A 21,408-nucleotide genomic window follows, 5' to 3' on the forward strand; every position below is an offset into this window, starting at 1 on the left:
GGCTATGGCCCCGCCCCTAAAGGAAACAGACTCCGCCCCCTCCGCGCTAGCTGGAAAACCGGCCGCACGGTGCCTCCAGGACAATCCCTCGCCGCTGGCGGAGACTCCCGAACTGTCCTGATCTCTCCCCGGCCTCCCTCGGGCGCCAGGAGAGGAGGCGGCGGAGATTGCCGAGGGGAGCTGGCCACGCCCCCCGCAGGCCCGGCCCCCGCCCCCGCCACGCCCTCCCCGCCCCACCCCCGCCACAGCCTCCCAGGCGGGCTGGAGTCCCAGATCCCGGTCCCTCCCTCCTTCTTTCTCTCTCCCCGCCTTCCCGGTGCTGCCACAGTGGCGGGTCGGAGGATCCCGGCCAGTCAGCTCGTTCCGGCCTCGAGCCCCTCCTCCCCCCAAATAAACACCCCTCCCCAAGGCTCGGGAGCCCGGACCGCCCCCTTCCTCCCTCGGCCCGGCGTGTTGTGAGGGACAGTGTGAAGGAGCGGGCGCGGGCCGGCGGGCGAGCTCCGTGAGTGTGAGAGGCGGGGCGCGCGGCGGGCCAGGCCGTGGGTCGCGTGCGCGCGTGGGGGCGCGAGCCAGTGCCCGTCGCGACCGGCCAGTCGCCCACAGCCGAGGACCCCGCGAGCGAGGACGCCGATCGCCAGTCGCAGAGGAGCGCCGGGCCCGCGCACTCGCGCGCGCGCACGCACGCACGCACGCGGGGGCGGGGGCAGGCGCGCGCCCGCCTGTCGCGACTGTCGGGGCCGAGGCCCAGGGGGAGGTGGCCTGTCGCGGGTCGCCCGGCTCCCGGAGGCGAGGGGGGCGCGGGCGGATGGCGGAAGGCACCCAGCCGCAACAGCCATCGCAGCTCGGGCCCGGCGCCGCTGCCCGGGGGATGAAGCGGGAGTCGGAGCTGGAGCTGCCGGTGCCCGGTGGGGGAGGAGACGGAGCCGAGCCCGGCCTGAGCAAGCGGCCGCGCACCGAGGAGGCGGCGGCCGACGGCGGCGGCGGCGGCGGCGGCGGGATGCAGGTGACCGCGCGGGACGGGCGCCCGGTTACGGCGGGGGGGCGGCGCGGGTCCGGGGGGCGGCCCGGGGCTCCCGGGGCTTGGAAGGGGGAGGGCCTCGGGGTCCTGGCTTGGAAGTGGGAGGGGGCCGGTCGTGGCCTGGTTGGAAGGTGGGGCGAGCCCCGGCTGAGGCGAAGTGTGCCTGGGGACCCTGGCGTGCCCACGAGGGTCCTGATTATTGAGGGCACCAGGGGACACGACGCGTGGATGGGTTTCGGGGGGAAATCGAACATGGTTGAGATGGATTCCGTTTCTTCCAACCCTTCCTTAGTTCCTTGGGGTGGAGTGAAAGCCGGCAGATCCTGGGTCTGCAGCCCAGAGAGCCGCGGGACTGAGTCGAGGACGAGGGGACAGTGGTGGGAACCCTCCCGAGAAGGAGGACCTTTTGGCAGCCGGGGACACACACTGCGATGGGGAAGGGGAGTGGCACATAATAAAAGAGAGGAATCAAAAGCCAGAAAACTCCTCGAGAGCCCAGAGGGGATGTGGCTTCGATTGTGGGTTAAATCAGTTGCACAAGGAATGTGAGAAGTGCACGGCGTTTGGTAGTCTTGTGGGGACACCGTGGTGCTCCGTGGCATTAACTTTGTGAAACATGCTAATGAGTCTGAAGAGAGACGCAGGGCATGGCCCTCCTGGACTTTGCCAGTTGCATCTTCCACAGCTGGGGCACCCACTAGCTCTTTAACGTTTTGGGGTATGAAAGAGCACGCATAGGGCTGTTAGAAGACTGGATTCTGAGTTGTGGGTTCAGGGATGAGCTGATTGATTTGGGGAAGGAATGGGAGATGTAGTACTGATGTCAGTTGACTTTGTAATTTGAGGAAGAATGTGAAACCTTGATAAGTTTTAGTTTTAGGATTTGGTCTCTGTTCAGAAAATGCTACGAAGTGGTGGTGGTGGTGGTGGTGGTGGTGGTGGGGCTCATCTCCCAGCAGTTGTTTAGACATCTGCCTAATTCTCTTAGAATCATAGAATGTTAGAAGGGACCAGCGACCTCATCTTTGCCAGGGGTTCTAAACCTGGATAGACTTGGAAGACTTATGCAAAATAGTTTACCTGCACTTTTTAGGGGGGGAAGTCAATAGTTTCATTTTTTCTTTTTCGTTTTTTGGATTGGATTCAAGTCCCCAAATATTTTAACCATCTCATTTTATAGATGAGGACTCAAAAGTCAAGAGAAGACTGGTGCCTTGCCTAAGGCCACCCAGTTAGCTGGGTAGTAAGACTAGAACTGGAAGCCTCGTCTTCTAATTCCTATTCCTGTGCTCTCTCCGTTACACCACTCTTGGAAATCTCTGCAGTGCTAAAAGACTTCCTGTGCTCTGCTCCTGCTTTTCAAGGCTCTGCCTGACTTCCTGTGTTAGAGACCGAGCTGTATTTAAGCCTGGCGTGTTTACTGTGTGCTTCTTGGTCTCGTTTGCAGAGGCCACTCTTACTTCTGTTGACTTGGGTACAGTGATCCTCTTGGTGTTTATTTTTGAATTCTTTTGTTTTGTTTGCCTGCTTTTGTTCTCCTTTAGAACTCTGTCAGGCAGAGGGATTGTGAGAAGTGAAAGCTCAGGGCCATGGGAAAAATATATATAAAGGAATATGGGGAGACTTCAGGTGAGGTGGGTTAGTACTGGATGGTAAGGAGGGAAGACTGGATGAGTGCTGGTGAACGTTTTTGCTTGGTGTGTGTATATATCTGTGTCTGTATTCATTTATTGTTTCTGTCAATCATAGTTAACAGCGAGACTCTTCCCTTTCCCCCACCTTTCCTCCTGGGGCCCATTATTTGCTGGTTGCCTTCAAATTGGCTGAGGACAGTACTATTTGGAAGTGGAGCAGTGTATAGGGACTCTGGGGTGTGCAGAGGAAGGAGGGGATTAGGTCCTTTGGGTACAGATGGGCGACTTAGAACTATCCCGCAGAGAATGTTTTTTGCACTCTGTGTATTTGTGGATTTTTATTTTTCACTTTATGCATTCTCATTGTTGTAGTTCCAACATACCATGTCACACAGGTATTCATATCATCATTGATTTAGTCCCCTGCCTTCAACTAGCTGTATGGTTCTGGGAAAATCCCTTCTTTTTGGGCCTCTATTTCCTTAGTTGTAAAACGAAGTGTTTGTACACGATGATTTCTAAGTTACCTTCTAAAAATATGTCAAGTTCCCTGACCTTAAAGTATTTGGTGCTTACAATCTAGGTAGGGAGACAAAATGGGTGAAAAGTTGTAAAAAGTGTGTGTGTGTATATATATATATATATATATATATGATTTTTTTTGGTAAGTTCAGAGACATAAGAGTAGAGATACCACAGGGTAGATGCATGCCAAAACGCACTGCATGGTTTAGAGGATTTGTGCCACTCAGTCCAGAAGATGGAGATGGTCATTCCTACTGAAATGGTCAAGGAAGGCTTTCTGGGGAGCTTAAAATTCAAGGTGTAATTGGGAGTAACACCAGTTAATTCACACCAGTCAGACCTCTTGCCTCCTTTATATCAATGCTTGTTCATGCATCGTGTGTATTGTCCCTTAATTGTTTTGTTATTCTTGTTTCCCTAGTGAGACTAAGCTTCTAGGAGACAGGAACTGTACTTCTTTGTATTAATAATACCAAACGGTTTTGGGTGCATTGTAAGTGCTCAGTGCTGGTTAAGTTGAAGTTAAAATTTACCTTTTTTACAAATAATTAAGGGATAGAGAAAAATCATGAAATTTAAGGGGGAGAGTACCTTCATGCACATCCTCAATCTTTTGAGTGTCAAAGGATTAATCCCTTTTTTACAGAAGAAAGTAATTTACTGGGATTGATTTCCCAAGGCTGCTTATGAAATGGAGCCTCACCTCTAAGTTGCGGACTCCAAAGCTAAACCCTGTTGAGACACAGCCACTGAGCTTTTGGGGTAAATCACTACTTCCCAAAGTGGACCTTAGGGGAACCCAAGAGAGTCTGTGGTACTTACGTTAAAATCCTTAGGCTCACAAGGAACCCTAAGGGAGAGAGCGTAGGTCCTTTTAAGGACAGGATCCAGAAACTTTATGGATGGAGGAGTCAGTACAAGCCTGGAAATAGTATAGAAATAGATAACCCTGAACCATGGAGTAGGAGGGAACAGATAAATTCAACTTGAAAACTGGAATAGGGTTTGAGAAATGCAGTTGTTAAAGAGGGTACTTGGCAATGTTGTACTCTAACCTAGTGGAAGGTTAAATGAGTCACATGTATACATATTAGAGGTTCATTTCACTTTAAGCAAGTCTGATATGTATGGAAATTGGACTTTCTAAAACATACTGGGGAATGAATTCTTCTGGTCAACTTTTCTAGTGAATAAAAACAATTTAACAAAAGTTCAGTTTTTGTGTAACTTTCCAGGAACTTGGCTGCTGTGTAAGGCAAGATGCACCTTAATTATTACTTACAGCTTTCAGCAAAATTCTGGATGGCAGTGAAATGCTCTATGTGATCACTGGAGTTAGGACTAACTGCTTCGAACCATAGACTCCTAACTCCAGTTTAGCGAAGTGGGTTCAGCAGTTATTCATATTAGTTGTTGATTTTAGTAGAAGAAAGACTTTCTACCTGGTCTCAGGGAAGGAGCTCCAAGTAGCCTTTAATTGCGATGTGGGTGCTGTGTTTCCTGAAATAGTTTATCTTCCCTTGTCCTGGGAGTCTTTCCTCCTAGGTGGGTGTCTCTTTGGACTCTCGTTTGGTATTTGGTGCTGCAACTGAACATGGTGCTACCATTTGAGTAGAGTTATAAAAGTAAAGTGCTTTCCTTCCAAGTAATAATCATAAACAGTATTTCACTAAAATTGTTGAATTTTTCACTTCTACCTGTCTTAGTCTGCTCGGGCTGCCATAACGACGTACCAGAGACTAGGTGGCTTAAACAGCAGGAATTTATTTCTCACAGTTCTGGAGGCTGGAAGTCCAGGATGAAAGTGCTGGCAGATTCATTGTCTGGTGAGGGCTGTTTTCCTGGCTTGTGGACAGCTGTCCTCTTGCTCTCATGGCCTTTCCTTGGTGTATATTCCTGGAAAGGGAGGAGGAAGACGAAGAGCAGGAGGAGGAGGAGGAGGAGGAAGAGGGAGGGAGGGAGGGGGGAGAGAGAGAGAGAGAGAGATCTTAAAAGGGCACTAACCCCATCACGAGGGGCCTATCCTTATGACCTAATCTAACCCTAATTACCTCCAAAGGCCCCACCACCAAATGCCATCACATAAGGGTTGGGGCTTCAATACATTAATCCTGGGGAGACACAGACATCCAGCCCATAATACTACCGGATGCAGAAACAGACACAGTCATATAAAAAGGACCAATTTTTTTCAAGCCTCACAAGGAAGACTGTGACTGTAAAACTGGGAATATCTTTGAGAAGGAGAAATTCAGATCTGAATTCAAAGTAGAATTATTCTTCAGGGTGATTCAAGAAATTAGCCTGAGTTGAATTCGTTTCCCAACTCCCTCTCCCATTTTCTAGCCACCTTGTCATTTTCCCTCTATCACACTGACATGCGAACACAACAGAAGCTAACTAGAGATTTAACTTTTATTTGATAGAAAGCAGACTAGTGCAGACAGGCTTCAGCACCGCAGGACTGGAGAAAGAACTCACTATACTACGTAGTGTAGGCAAGAATGTTGCTGGTGAATTACTGGCTTGACATCTTTCAGGCCATCAGTTTGACGTCAGGCTTTACTTGTAGAAACAATAAAGATGGTCATTTCAGTGAGCAGAGTTGTTCGAATTTTTGTTGCTATGCATTTGTAACAGATAGTAAATGTCTTTATTCTGGGGCAGGTGTGCACTTCCTCCCAGGATAGGGAAGAGCAGCAGCAATGATGGGAAGGAAATGGCAGTAATTGGAGCATGAGCAAACAGATGCAGCGAGGGGTGACAAGTGCATTTGGTGTTTTAGGTGGCCCCTAGGAGTATTGAGTTTCTTATTCTTCTCCCCTACAGCCCCAATACACGCAGGCAGCTTACATGGCTAAGGTTTCATTATCTAATCCATCATAGATCAGCTTGAATAAACCCATTGGCTGGCGCTGATCTAGTTAGGAGGGTAATGCAAAGCTGCTTGAGCCAGGATTGGGGCAAATCGGATCCGAACTGCCAATTGAATCCTGGACATATTTCTGTAATTTGGGTGGGGAAAGTAGTTTGGGCAATTACGAGAGAGAGAGAGAGAGAGAGAGAGAGAGAGAGAGAGAGAGAGAGAGAGAGAGAGAGAAAGAGAGAAAGAGAGAAAGAGAAGCCAGCCACAAATTTTTTCAAAACGTCGTCTTAGGGACTCTGAGGGGGAAGTGTATGGAGGATTTGATGTATGTTTTTGGAGTAGAGCCAAGTTGCTCTGATTATTTGAAGTCTGAACATTTTTTGGTCACTGATGCTCAGGAATGACCTTTTTAGGTAGCATTTGGAGATGGCAGTTCTGATCATTCAATTGTGACTTCTCTGAGAGTGGTCCCTTAATCCGAGACAGTATGATGTGGGTCCCCTCTCAATTTTTAAAGGGGGAGTTATTGTTATCATTAGCAACATACTATATAATTATATTTGTTACCCATATATACTTGAAGTTTGTTACAGTGAAAGAAACACTGTTTCAAATTTCTCATGTTTGGGTTTGAATACTGGCTCCTCCACTTGCCAACTGAATGACCTTTGGCAAGATATTTAGCATCTGAACTCCTGTTGACATATCTGTGAACTTCGAGAATGAATACATACACTAATGAGCTGCTATAATGAGTAAGCACGATTATTAAAAGTGCCTGTCATGGAACCCAGCAGGAAGTATTTATTTCTTGCCTCCCTTATAACCTGCTCTGTAGCAGCGCTCAGTGAGTTCCTGCTCAGGGCTTGGTCAGCATGGCGTGGGTAACGCACTTCCCACTGAGGAAGTGCCCGAGTTGGGAACTACTAGAGAGGTGTGTTAAACGGGGAAACCTAATTTGCTGCTCCTCCAAGTGGAAGAGAGAAATGGGTCTGGCCGTTGTGGTCTGTCTGGTTAGAGGAAGACGAAACATTTACTTCCTTGCTAAGGGCTGAAAGGAGGACTGAAGTATCCCAGGGCCTGAATCAGGTGTGTGGACATTTCATGGAACCTCTGGAATCTTTACTGGGAGTGGGGCTGACAGGTAGATGCCCTGGCTGTTTTGATGGTACATGGACGCAAGAGCAGTGAACATGTCATTTGTTTCAAATTTTGTATGGTTTGTTAAATATGTTGCATCAAATAGTAGATGGCACTTTTTGTTCTCATTGTGGTGTGTGAAAATTGAGCTGGGATGCCTTTATCTCTTGTGGTCTCTTTCCAGTCTTTTTAAACCCACCCTCCAGACTACTAACAGTCATCCATCAAAAAGAGCATAAAATCATTTGGTAGCTTGTCTTTGCCTTCAGGATCAAGGCCATTGTCTCGTTGGGCCTACCAGGTCCTCCTGGCCTGACTTCTCCTGCCTTTCTAGCCTCATCTCTTTCCACTCTTCACCTCCAAGTGCCCCGTTCTGGGGCTTGTGGTTTCTTGAGCACACTGCCACCCCTGCTAATTCGTTCCACTTCTTTCTGTTCCTTCAACCTGAAATTCCTGCCTCCTGTCTCTCTCTCATTTGTAAGCTCAATGTTCAAGAATCAGTTGGGATATTGATTTCTCCTGGAAGCCTTTTGAGTCTGCGCCCATCCCTCCCACATTCCTGCTGGTTTCCAAAACATAATGTCCATAGTTCTGTCTAAGGACTTTTTCGATTAACATTTGTTTAAATGTCTGCCCTTCCACCCCGACGCAGACTGTGAGGTCATGGGTCCCTAGGATTTAGCACTGTTCTTGGGACCATCACCGTTGAATTGAAACTGTCTTCCCGCTCCTCAGTTGGGGCCTGCAGATGGCTTTAATTGTTTCTCCAGATTTTCCCTGGGGGGTCTGGCCCTTGGTCTGCTTTCCAGCTCAAGTGAAGACTGGGTGTTAAGGGATTTGTGAATGGTACCTTTTTTTTCATTGATACTGGGTTAAAGGTGAGGGAGGGAGTCTTTGAAAACAGAAGCTGGGGTGGAATTTAACTGCTGAATGTGCTGGGTGGGCATGGCAACCTGATGTTTCGTTTCCTGTGCTCAGATATTAATTGAATGCATGTGTTGTATGTGTAAAAAGTGCCTTTGTGACGGTGTGGTTAAGGAAAATAGAGGAACCACACAAGTAAGGGGCAGTTAGAGCCAACCTGTTCCAGCTCATTGAAGCAGTCAGTCTGTTGATGTGCTTTCTACAGTGCTGCTGGGAGATTGTGGAGTGTTGCAGTTGGATGTATTACCACCATTTGGGCCTGAGCCCATTTGATCAACTATGGACCTTAAACTTTTCCTTCTCAACCAATGAATTTCATAAGCTGTTATAGCTTGTTTTTATGGATGCAGGAAAAATTCCATATTGAGACACCTCACAAAATACACACTGTTTTTCAGAGTACTCATTGGATATGCTGAAAATAAGGAAGCTTGATACCGTTTCTTTAAATCTCAGCTTTGGAGATAGATTCATAAAAGAATTTTGCAGGAATCGTCTCTCACTGGCTCTTGTTCTCCCCACCTCCTTCCCTTTCAGCTTCTGATTTGTACTCTTGTATAATCCTCACCTGTTCTCCAACCTGGAGACTGCCCTTGCTGCTCAAGTGGGGGCCCCTTTCAAAGGTGGAGGTGAAGGGGTATACGTTGTAGTGCCTCTGGCTTTTTGGATTCTGAATGAATTAAGCAGATTCTGAGAAGGGAATGAAAGAGAGAGCAACCAGTAATTTGATTTCCTTCTGATGCGTCCTGCACGTACGTGGCATCTAGAAATTTTAGCTGAGGATTCAAGGCGCAGGACACATGATAAATACCACTTAGGAAGTAGATGACAATTTTGAATTGCCAAATGATAATGGTTCGGTAACTGCTTAAATCCTATTTTTCCAAGGGTGGAAACTGAGCCTTTGAAGTTTAGACTTCCCCATGGGTGTGTTCAACCATAATACTTGGGTTTTTTTAGGGACCTGAGTCCCCAGACAGTATCCTGGTATGTGGGATTTTTCCCACGTAGAGGCCGGTTCCTTGGTTTCTCCTTTGCTGAAGGAAAGAGATTTTGCACTGAGGATTGGATGTTTTGTTCCAGGCATGTGGCTTTTGAGGAGCATACTGTTTATGTTTCTCCTTGGCCACTCGATTTTGTCAGATCCTAATTGGGAGTATGACAAGCAAAGCATGATTTATTGGGAGCGATGGGCTGGGGTAGCTGTGGGACTCTCAGCTCTGGGTTTTAGGTGGTGGCAGAAGCGACAGTGGTCACACTAGTCTGGGGGTGCTGTGGGATTTGAATGTGGGCTCCAGCTACTGCTTGAGTTGGAACACTTGGAACATAGGCTCATGGGAAATTCTTCCAGTTGCTTTATTTTGAGCAGCTTTTTCCTCTGCAAATTGGCAGCTGTTTGGAGGAGTGGGTGTTGTTTGCTGTGAGCCACAATGATTTCCAAAGCAGACCTATAGGGATTTCATTTAGGGATTTATTTCTGGGGTGTGTGGCTTGTCCTGAGTCAAGAGGACTCCCATTTTCCTGGAAGTTGGTGGGCTTCTATATGAGCCTGCTCTATTTTTCTTGGACTGTTAGGCAAGTAGAAAAGCAGCTGCATAGTTAGCCCTCATTGCATGGAGCTTAGTTTCATAGGTCATCCTGTCTTGGGGATTTTTATGCAGTCACGTTTACAGCCTTAAGTTGTCCTTTTGTTATTATTATTATTGTTATTATTATTATTTTTCTCTTCTGCAGTTCAGTGCTCCACAGAAATTCTGAGGAGAGTGGGCAATAATTTGGGGTAAAAGCAGTAATTGTTTAGCTCCTTCCCTCACTTTCTTACTCAGTGCCCCCCACCTCTCCACACTCCAGCCCTGTGCAAAAGAATCCTCTAATCAGACTGGCTTGTCCCCTAATCAGTCTGAACATGTATGTGGCTTTGACAGCTTTCACCTGTTATTTCTTGGTTTCTAGGGGTCGGGGAGTAGGAGTGTGGGATTTCAAAGCGAGAACTGGCAGCATGAGAAGATGTTTTGTGGTGGCTCCCAGTGCCCACAAAGCTGAGCTCATTGGTTTGCACCTCATACAAGCTTCCAGGGACACGGTCACTGTCCGAGGCTGGCACAGTGGGTCTGAGCACTTTGTGGAACTTCAGGAAGTCCCCACAATGGCCGCCTCTCACAGGGGGAGCTTTGGCAAAGCTCACAGGGAGTTGGTAGTGCTTGTTTTGAAAGTAGAACTCTGGTCTTAGGCTGTACATCGCTGAGAGAGGCGGAGACGGACTGGTTCAGAGGATGGAGAACAGTGCTATCCAGCTGTCACGGATGTGGTCCATTGCATGGGTCTGTGTTTGCTCCTCACATACAGATTTTACTGCACGTTTTGTATGTTGTATTCATAATTTGACTCATGCCTTTTACTAAGCTGATTTGGCTAATTCTGATATCACCCTGGACTTTGAAGTGACGCTGGTCGTATTTAAAAGGCCTGTGTTGGGGCTTAGAGGTTAATATTTCTGCTGGCTACCTCCTCTCCATCCCCAGCTGCTGCTCATTATGCATTATAGGCACGTATTTTGTCCCCTTACTTTCTGTTATAGGTCTTTAGCTGCTTGTCATACTAAATAGATTTTTTTTTTTCCTGCAACATTTTGGCTTTGAACCGGTTGTTTTACAATATTGGCAATCAGTTGGTTAATGATGGCATGTTATGAAGCCTTTCAGAAAAGTGCCTTATCAGATCAGGGACGATTAATGATTTTTGTCAGCTGTATAAAAATGCTGTGATTAATAGACTCATGTATCTGTGTATATGTGCAATTTTCCTTTATGCTTACTTTGTGTTTCTCTCTCTAGGAGTAGTTTTCAGTAGGTGCGAGCTACCCTGTAGGTTCTGCTTTTTATCCCAGGAAACCTGTTTCAAGAAGCCTTTATATTTGATTTTCATGAGCTCGGTGAAGGGATCATTTACCCTTTCTGGATATTTGCCTTACCAAAATTATTTTCTGCAGTGGTAGTTTTAAGAAAATAGTAAATACTTGTTTTGCTTAGCAGTATCCTAGAGTTCGAAGAAACCTGAAAAATTTGACTGGTTTAGTATCCTGTTTTAAGCAAGGAAACGATCTAATTCAGGGTATCCCAACCTGTTTTCCATGGATTGTTCTTTGAGAAATGATAATAGGTATTATTCTGGGAAAAAAAATCAAGTAACTGTGGAAATTAAATAAAATTTTCTTAACTATTATTGCATTTTGCTTTTTGTAAGCAGATGTGACTCTAAATTTATAAAAAAATGTATTTATTTTCCTTACATCCCTGTTCCCTATCTGCCCTGTATCCATTCACAGAACAAGTAACATTGTTGTTAGTCTATGTTACATTTCCCCCTTTTTTTTTACACAAACAGTAGCGTACTCACCACTTTCTCTTGCACCTTGTTTTTTTCATTCAGGCTATCAGAAGTTAATTTTTAAAAAAATTTAACAGGGTCTGTTACTGTTTTCTTTAGTGGTTTCTGTTCTTTTGTGTCATACTTAGGAAAGCTTTTCCCACTCCAAGGTTGCAAAAAATGAATGGGCTTGCAGACAGGCAGACGAGTTGGAGTCCCAGCTTTACTGCTTCATAGCTGTGTGATCTCGGTTAAGTTACCTAATCTTTCTAAGCCTCAGCTTCTTCTCTTGTAAAACAAATTATAGGGTTAGTGTAAGAATGAAAAGAGATAATGTATGTAATGTCCTTAATTCAGGGCCTGACACATAGTAGGTGTTCAATATATAATAACCATTTTTTATTATTATTACCCAGCCCTATATTTCATACCCCAGTGTCTTTTGAATTCCTTAAGGCTGGAACAGTCTCTTAATCTTTGTATCCTTAGCTCCTTTAGTGTCAGGGATATATGATAATAGGGAACTCAGTGAATGTTGAAAAAAATAAATCAACCTTTATATAAATATTTTTAAAATTTCTCCTTAATAATTTTTGTTGCTTTTTCTGTAATCGCCATCTCTGGATTTGAAGCACGGTGACAAAAGTTGCACATAATACGCAATTCTTAAATTTATATTACATTTTACAGTTTACAGAGTGCTTTGACACAGGTCTTTATTCACTACAGCAACCCGGAAAGATAGTTGATTCTTCAGATGGTGAAAATATACCTTTCTAAGCCTCCTGACCAGGAAGTGGCACAGCTGATGCTCTTACCCATATCTTGTCTCTTTAGCCAGTGCCTTTTCCTCCTCAGACAAGGGGTGTGATAGTTGAAGAATGGAGCGAATATGTACTTTCCTGTCTTTGCATGACAAATATTTAATATTGAAGACATTTTTACCCATGACCTGAAAGCTGATTCGTGTAGAACTTGATGTCAATACTGAGCCCCCGTTTCATTCTTCTATAATTTAGATCTAGCCAGTGTTTTGAATTGGGGTTTTGCTAAAATTTATTGTGTACTTGAATGTGCTAAGCATTGTATTAGGGACTTTATGTGTTTCTCCCCCTTTCCTGTAGTTCATATTCAGGGGAATTTAAATGAGAGAATTGTACGAGTGTATATGGTGGTTTGTTTGGGTTTTTTTTTTGCCTCAAAGTTATTCCATCTCTGATTTTATTGATCAAGTAATAGATCAACATTAGATAAATCAATGGATTCATAAATGGTGGGTAGTATGAAATCGTAAGAGCTGAAGTCATCTAGAAGTTACCTGGACCAGCTCTCTGCGTCAGTCAGGTAAAGTAGATGACAGTCTCATTTTTATGGCTCAGACAGAGTATCTGAGAGCAACCAATAAGCTCAAACTTTTGGCTTTAGGGCTGAATAGAATCTTTCATTTCTTAGTCTTTTTTCTATTCTGGTGTGATTTCTCTGAGAGTTTCTTGTATGGAGTTTTTTTCCCTTTTCTTTTACATTTATTTTTAAAGCATATGATACATTCACACGGTTAATGATTCAAAATATGCAAAAGATTGAAGAGTAAAAAATTCCCTGCCTTCTGCCGGTACCTGGTGCCTCTCCTTGGAGGCAATCAGTGTGGTTAGTTATTTGGGTGTTAGTATCGTATACATGCTATTCTGTACTTTGCTCTGCTTTTCTCTGTATTTGGAGATTACTTTATATCAGGTTGTAGTGTTTTTTTCTCTATTTGTTAGGTTTCTGGAATTAGGATTATTCTGTGCTGGTCTACTGAAATGACTAGATCCGAAGGTCTCTGGTAAAGATGACATAATACAGGATCTCATAAAGCATGAGTCTAATTTTTTTTTTTTTTTTTTTTAGAAACATGGGCTCACAGGAGGCGAGACCTGATTTGCATGTCTGTTCCTTCATGTGAGCACCTTACACAGTCCCGATTGGTGACACCTTTTGAAGATGTCTGCGTCGATGATAGGCTTCCTCAGCTCCACCTGCCCCAGCCAGCTGCTCCTGGTCCTGTCTTTTTGCCCTAGTGGGGCTCGCTTTGGGTCAGATGTCCTGTTTGTCATTAGGAGAGTTAGTAGTGATACTCAGCATCTGCCTTGAGTCCTTGTACATAGACTTTAACTGCAGTGTGATTTTATTCAGTATGACATGTTTTATACCAGGCATGTCCAAATGCCCAGGTGGCTCCTGACAGAACGTCGCTGATGTCAGGAGGCTGTGCAGTGACAAGTTTGGTGCTGGATTGTGAGAAAGGAAGGTTTAGCTCCTCTAGGTGTTTGCATCTCAGCAGCCACAATTGCTGTTAGTTTCACTTAGCCTCTATGTTTGCGGAAAGTGCCGGGACTGAGTGAGTGCTTTGCCTCCCTGGGGTATTCCTGCCACTGAAACTTGATGTGGTTCAACAAACAGGGAATATTTTTCTTTTGTTTACTGGACAGTAGTGGATTCTGATTCCGGCATAGAATTAAGGATTTCAGGGTTAGGCTTGACTGTAGCTCAGTTATCCTCAATAGACTCCCGCAGTTAAAGATATGAAATAAAACTGTGCTTCTCAGAGTTGGCTTCTGCAGTGGATCTTTGTCTGACGAGGATATTATGGAGGAGGCAGCATTCCAGCTGTTTGGAGAACGAGGCCAGTGGGGATGTGTCTTGCACTCCAGGTGAATGCTGACCTCCATTGTCTGTTAAAGCTAATCTCACCATATAATCTTTGTGGTCCCAAGGCTTCATGGGTGAGTGAGTTAGGCCTACTGGACCTCTCCGGTCCCAAGCAGTGAATGGAAGCAGGCAGGGCACCAGATGCTGTGCTGTTTCCCCTATTGCTTCTCCCTTCACACCCGGTGTAAGGTTTCCAGGCATTTGTGCAACCTGATAGCAGAAAGCGCCTGTCTTAGCAGTTGAGAGATGGGTTGGCAGGTGGTTCAAATTACTCCATCTTCCTGATAAGAGCCACTGATCCAGGCTGCGGGCTGCTGGGGGTGGGAGCTGCACTGCCAGTGCCCCTACCCAGCAGGAATGACGGTGTAGGTCTCTGGTGTGTCAGGACTCCCAGAAGGCACCCAGGGCAGAGTGAGAGGCCTGGCCAGGATCTCGAGGGAAGCAGCACAATGTGAGAAGCAGATCTTGTCTTAGAGGAGATGGGTTTTAGGAAAGGGTAGCACACAGAAGCAGAAGAAGCACCAACATTGAAAATAAGTGCAAACCCAAGAAATAGAAATGAGATTTTCTTATTGCACCTCTTAACCCCCAACCCAGTTGAAGAATTTATCGAGTCGGGTAGTGCCAGGCACAGTGACGGCTAGGATGTGAGTCTGCAATGCGGAAGTGACGTGGACGCAGGTCATTTTAATACCGTGTGATAGTTGCTGTGATAGACGGATGCACAGAGCACGCGTATGGCCAAGCCAAGTGCTTTGTGAACACACGCTCCATGTACCACTTGACCGGAACAGTACCACACTGCGCTCAAATACTGGGATGGGCGGACCCATTCTGGTATCAGACCGCCGGTGGTGTTTCCCTGTCACTTCTGCACAGCGTGGATTCCCATTCTGTCCCTATACCTACTTAGCTCTGTGTCCTCTGAGCAAGTTGCTTGCCTCCTCTGTGCTTTGCTTTTTCATTTGTAAAATGGGGATAATAGTTTCTATCTCATAAGGTTGTTGTATTAAATGCTCTAATATAGGAAATATAACGTGCCTGGAAGAGTGGTCCATGATAAGCGCTATGTGATTCTATCTGTTACAGCACCAGGCAGGCGCCCCAGAGCCCGTGGCGAGCATGCTAACTGGTGCTGCTGCAGAGTTGTGTTAATCGTATTCACGGAGAGATTTTTAGTGTTAGTATGCCAGGGAGTGTACAGAAACAAATCAATGACATGTTAACCAATTCTGCAGTTGTGTACAATACACAACGAGAGTCAAATTTTTGGAAAGTTGTGTATAAAAGCAATATTACTATGAGAAGCTTCAGTCTCCCATAGCAGTTTCAGAGGAGTCTTGCTGCTCCTTTGGGAGTTGCATTAGAGGCCCTTCAGTTTTCTTGGCATTTTGAGGATAGGCCGTATACCTTACTTTAAGGTAGGATAGTACTTACCTATTTCAGACAGGTATGAATCTTTACTGATTTTTTTAAAACCTCTAGAATAAACCATTTTAGATCAAAATCTATCCATCCGTCCACCCTTTCTTTCTTCCCTCTCTCCCTCTCTGAAAGGGAAAAAAATGCTAATATTTAAATCACTGTCATTGTTCTTTATATTAAAAGTAAACCTCTCATTGTGCAAAAGCCCTCACCCTTTTGCTTGGTCATTGACTCTTTCAGCAACATTTGAATGCTGTGGCATGGTAGATCCTGGGGTTACAGAGTTAAAGGAGCGTTCTTATGGAACCTCTGAGGTTCATTGGGGAAGTTTCTGGAACAACTATACATTAGAACAAAAGAAATAAATACTGATATTGCTGGTGGGGTAAAAAGTCACATAACCTCCACGAAGGGAGCTATTTAGCAACATCTGTTAAAATGTAAAATGCAAATCCTTTGACTCAGCGGTCCCATCTCTAGGAATTCATCCTACATACCCTCTTGCATCTGTGTGTAAGAATAAGCATTACAGCTTTATTTGACATAGCAAAAGACTGAAAAACTAAAAAACTCTTTGACAGGAATTTTGTGAACTAAAACAAGTTACGTTCATAAAATGGAATAACACGCAGCCACTAAAAAGAATTAGACAGCTCTATATGAAAGGACATAGACGATTCTAAAATATATCAAGTGCAAAAAGTCAACATGCAGAAAAGCATATAGTTTACTACTGTTTGTGTAATAAAATATATACCCATATGCATGTAGACTGCGACGAAACACGAGACTAACAGCGGTTGCCTCTGGGTCTAGGTATGGAGTGACAGGAATTGGGGGTACAGGTGAAGACTTAATTTTCAGGTATACCTTTTATGCCTTTTGAGTTTTGTAGTACATGCATGTATTGTTGTAAAAATAATTTATTAAAATTACCTGGGGATAAGTACAGGAGCTATTTTACAGATGATCTTTGAACTTGCTAATTTTCATAGAATAATGAATAAAGTTATGTGTTGGAGAAAAAGTGTGCGCATTCTGCTTACCGCAAAGAAAAAGTGGTGCTCGTGGTGGCATAGGGTATTTTAATTTTGTCTGTCACATCGTTTGTTGGTAGACCGGGTGTTTTCAGTGCTTATATTTACTATTAACTATGTCTTATTATATTTATTATTAATGGTCTTACTCATTAAAGAAAAATCCTCTGAATGTAATGAAAATGCTGATACAAAGGGGTGGATAAACGTAGAGGTGAATAAAAATGGAAGTAATGTTGAATATGTGTACGGGATGAATGATTCAACAGCAAAATTATTAAAGGTCAAGTGCAAATCATAAAGTGAGTTGAGAAGAAATAAAACAAGTGAGAACCACTACCATAAGCTTCTGCGGGTTTCTTAAGAAATACTCCCTCACTACATGTGCACCCGTGGGTTAGCTGGGTTTTTTCCCATTGGAATTTTATGAACCAGTGGACTTAGGTGCTCTTTCATTCGAGACCTAACCTTACGGTAAATATAGGAGCGTCTGTCCCTAGATAGCAGTGAGCACAGTGTTTCTATGGGAGCATAATCACAGAGGGATTCTTATTCAGCCGGGTGTGGTGGGCACAGGGAGTGTATCCTGCAGGAGCTATTTCTGAGTGTTGAGTGAGTGAGCAGGGGTTAGACAGGCAGAGGAGAGGGAGGGGCAGGCCATTCCAGGCGGCGGGAGCAGTCTGTACAAGCACACGGCATGCAGGGGGCTCAGTGGGCTTGGATGGAGGCCATGTGGGCAGGGGACGGCCCCCAAGTACCGTTGGTGGTAGTTCATCCGCAGGCTGGCTGCCATCCCTTGCAGTCACGTACCGTTCTTCTCCAAGCTGCCTGGATGACGGTGATCGGCTTATCCTGCCGTTCAAGGAGCTGGGAGTCTTAGTGGTAGGTGCAGTGGTAACACTTTGTTCATGCCCCCACCCCCCAAAATAAATAAAAAGAGTAAGAGAGAACAGAGAAAGCCTGTATTTGATGATGTTGTGTATACGAGTATGGAGTTGTTCAGCCTTCTAGCAGAATTACTAATTTTTTCCTAGCTGTCTTTTCCCCTCCGTTTGGAATCAGTTTGAGTGCTGCTTGGAAACAACTTGAACCTTATGTTCCATTTCATTATATTTAAATTTACGGGAGGCCCTTTCTACCATGCTGGCAGACGGTTTGCTCTTTAGAGCGTGGACTGCTGTCACAACAATGTTTTGTCCACCAGAGGCTTTCAAAAATTCTTATAAATGTTATGTGCTTAATCTCCATAGGATACCAGGGTAGGTGGCAAATAGGCAAGTGATATTTCTTTACATACCTTGTATATTAGCACAGTTTGTTCATGTCTCTCGAGGAGAAAGCTTTCCGTCGAAGCTGAAATGTTCTATGCTTTGAATCCACTCAAAGACAAATTATTCTGGAAAGCTTGAACCAAACCTGGTCAGAAGCTTCTGAGTTATGAGAGAGGGATTGAAATAAACTTTTTTCAGCTAAAAATAATTTTGCTCACAAGTTACCAAAAATGGCTGACTAGAAATGCTTTTAAGATACTTGTCTAAGCTGCCATAAGCTGAAGGTCAAGAAAAAAAGTTTAGGTCACGTTTTGAGAAATGATTGGCTCTCTTTTGCTAAAGCTTTTGCCAAGCTTCTTATTCCATGATTACCTCACGAGACAAAAGCTGGTGGATGCGTTCTTCCTTAGATTCAGTAGGGACCGAGCACTTTCTTTAAGGAGAGTGTGTTATATATGCTACCTGTTCCTTCTGAAGGTAAACTTGCACCCGTGGAAGGCATTAGGGTTAGGTGAAAATGGGACATTTAATTCTGAAGATACTGTACAGTTGCCTATGCTAATTAATTATTTCAAGCCCTTATCTCTTGTTGCAGAGCAATGTTTACTCTCAGGGAATATTTGTCAGTCTCCACAGAGAGCCACAGGGGCCCGTCTGTTGCATGTGGACTCGCCATTGATACTTCGTCATCTGTTAAGGTACTTTCTCTGCATCTCATTCAGTTGGAATGAAGATTCACTCACACAGTTAAAGGGAAATACTTTCTATGCGGTTTGGTCACTTGTCATTGGAGTCTCTATTTTATACGTTCTAAAACCTGCATGTGGTTTAGTGACTACCCAGAAGGCCCCTTTGCAGCAGCAGTAGGTGCCATTGTTTGTTTGCTGGTGGGAGCCTTGAGAAACTGCAGAGGCATGTTGGCTTTTTTCCTTAAGGTTGCTTAGTATTCTAGAATAGAATACAATTTTGAATTAGAGTAAAATCTAGAGCTTTTTTCCCCTCCCCAAAATTCCCCTTTCCAATCCAGCCAATATAAAGCTATGATGCTTTCCCTTCATAAATACAGTGCGTTGTTATTGAGCATCGAATGTGTATGAGGTAATGAGAAGGGAAGGTGACGATGAGTTAGAAAGGAATAGTGGCCTGGAGGCAGGGGAGGTGTTGACACTTTGAGGAGAGCAGTTTTAGAAGTAGGGGCTGTTGCAGTGTAAAAAAGATTCATCCAAAAGGAGACTAAAAGGATTGCTAAACCTCAGTAAGTGCCCGCTTGGATTGAGGTGGCCCTGGTGGCTTCCCAACTTGGTCACACAGTAAGTACTCAGAAGCCCACGAGTGTGGCCAAGTGCACAGTTCCTGGGCTGGGCATCAGGAAACGGGGGCAGCCAGGGGGCATCAGGGACGTGGAAGACAGGACGGGCCTTGTGATACTAGACGAGGTTGGGTGGGGATGATTCCTGAGGAGTGGCTAGTAATGGGCGATGGTGGTGGAGGGGAAGCCCCCGGAAATCAACAGGTTGAAGAGCTTGGCGGCTTTGGAAGGGCTGTCACCTGGAGTGTGGAAATTATTGAGGGCTAAGCATTGAAATCACGGGGCGAGTGAGAGAAAGTCGTGCTTGAGGAAGTGGAGAGGATGACGACGTACCAGCATTAGCTCCGTGGTTCTCAGCTGGGGGAGGCTTTGCGCCTCCAGGGGCCATTTGGCCACGTCTGGAGACAGTTTTGGTTTTCATAACTGTGGCGGTGCTGCTGGCCTCTAGTGGGGAGAGGCCAAGGATGGTGCTTTATGACCCTAAAATGCATAGGGCAGCCTTACACTGAGGACTTATCCGGCCCAAAATGTCAGTCGTGCTGAGGGCGACAAACCCTGGGTTAACTTCAAAAGAACGGTTGTCGGTGAAGGCAGCAGGACGAGTGTTTCCCTCTCCCTCCGCGCTGCTCTCCGTGCACGTCCAGTTAGTCCTTCACTTAGTGATTGTTTCTGGAGCTCCCTGGATGTGCCAGGTACCATGCAAACAAGCATTAGGAATCTAAAAATTAGACATCCTCTCCTTTTTCAAGTTTATGTTTAATTGTAAATTATGTGCAAATATATTCTTCTAAATAAAAAAAACCAAACCTCAAACATGACAAGCCAGCGGCCGCTTTGACCACCACCTCCAAGCTCTGTTCCTCTCCTCGAGGTGCCCAGAGGCTTCAGTTTGGGGGGTGCCACTCAACAGCAGAAGGCTGCTTCCCCTGCATCTGGTTTCTTTCCCTTTCTTGTGTGCTATTCTCAGAGGTTTAATTTTGAAAATTTGTCCTAAGCTGCTAGCTTCCTAGGACAGAGACCAGGTTTGGTTTCTCTTTTTGATTTGTTATTATAATCCGTGGTATATGATTGCCACCCAATAGATGTTTGTTGAATAATGAATGAAATGAATTGGTAGAAAAGCAGCAATGAGCAAAAGAAAGCCAACTCCTATGATGACCTTTAGGCTTTGGAAGGCTGTGAGGTAGGTTTATGGAAAAATGAGTGACCGTTAGGATGTAGAAGTATTGAAAGAGTGAAGACAAGTTCAAAGCGGTCGAGGTGTAGGACGGGGGACCAAGCCGTCCATTTGAGGAGCTGATAGGAGGCAAAGAAGGGGCCGAGAAGGAGCAGAGGCTTCATTGTACTGGGTTCAAGAGTTCAAGGACAGCTGGTGGGGCTGAGTCTTGAAGAAGGTTATTGCAGGTTATCAGTGGGGAAGAACTTATGAAGGAACGTTCTAGTACTAGAAGAGTCCTACAGTTCCCGTCGGAGTGTCAGTGTGACTGAACCTTAGTTTCTGGTACGTTCTGGAGAAATGTGGTGCATGTACGTGTGCAGGGATGTAACCCCTTCAGGTGCCCAACGGCCCTTTGTTGGTTTTCACTGAGCAGAACGTTTTGGGGAACATTTTATTTAAGTTTATGCAGATCAACTTCATTTTTTTTGACATGACCACATAGTAAGGATTGTTTGTTTTTAAATCATGATTTGTTTGCACATTTCCTATCGCTGGATGTAGGTTGTTTCCAGTCTTTTGCTACTGTTAGCAGTGCTGCTCGTATGTACGTTCTTGCACACACAGGTAAGTGCATGAGGACGGATTCTGAGGAGTGGCATTGCTGGGCTTCTCAGGGTATGGACATTTAAATTTGATAGGTATGACCAAGCGGCCTCCAAAACGTATACGCCTACGAACAGCGAATTCCTGCCATCTGGGCAAACTCTGCCACCATTCTTTGATTTTTACCGGTCTGATAAGTGAAAAGTGGTATCTTGATCCTTTGTATTTCTGTAATATAAGGAGTCTTTAAAAAAATATACCAAAAGCCTTTTGTATATCTTTGTCATGAACTCAGGTTTGAAAGAATTGTTTGTTTCCTTACTGATTAATAAGACCTCTTATAAATTAAGGAAATAACCTTTGTCATTCATGTTGGAAAATTTCCCATTCAGTTTGTCATTTGTCTTTTGAATTTATTTATAGTATGTAAGTGTATATGT

At 44.9% G+C, this 21,408-nt stretch overlaps 1 protein-coding gene across 34 annotated transcripts in view; it reads left to right on the top strand.

Moving 5' to 3' along the window:
- Positions 1–384: 384 nt before the first annotated feature.
- Positions 385–21,408, top strand: part of RBFOX2 (RNA binding fox-1 homolog 2) — a 258,130-nt gene continuing 237,106 nt past the window's right edge. For 3 of the 34 annotated variants that reach the window (XR_016020738.1, XR_016020739.1, XM_088796779.1), the window contains exon 1: positions 388–1,003. Coding sequence is in view for 31 of the 34 variants with exons in the window: in XM_088796779.1 (XP_088652905.1) it covers positions 806–1,003 (198 nt within the window). In the remaining 3 variants the exon portion in view is untranslated. Of the gene's footprint in view, positions 1,004–18,481; positions 18,596–21,408 lie in introns of those variants that run through there. The other 31 variants (XR_016020754.1, XM_088796771.1, XM_088796757.1 and 28 more) reach the window with 21 other exon arrangements.

The sequence above is a fragment of the Rhinolophus sinicus genome, chromosome 1 (genome assembly GCF_057876585.1).
Source record: "Rhinolophus sinicus isolate RSI-liver-muscle chromosome 1, RSI-T2T, whole genome shotgun sequence".
NCBI lineage: Eukaryota > Metazoa > Chordata > Mammalia > Chiroptera > Rhinolophidae > Rhinolophus > Rhinolophus sinicus.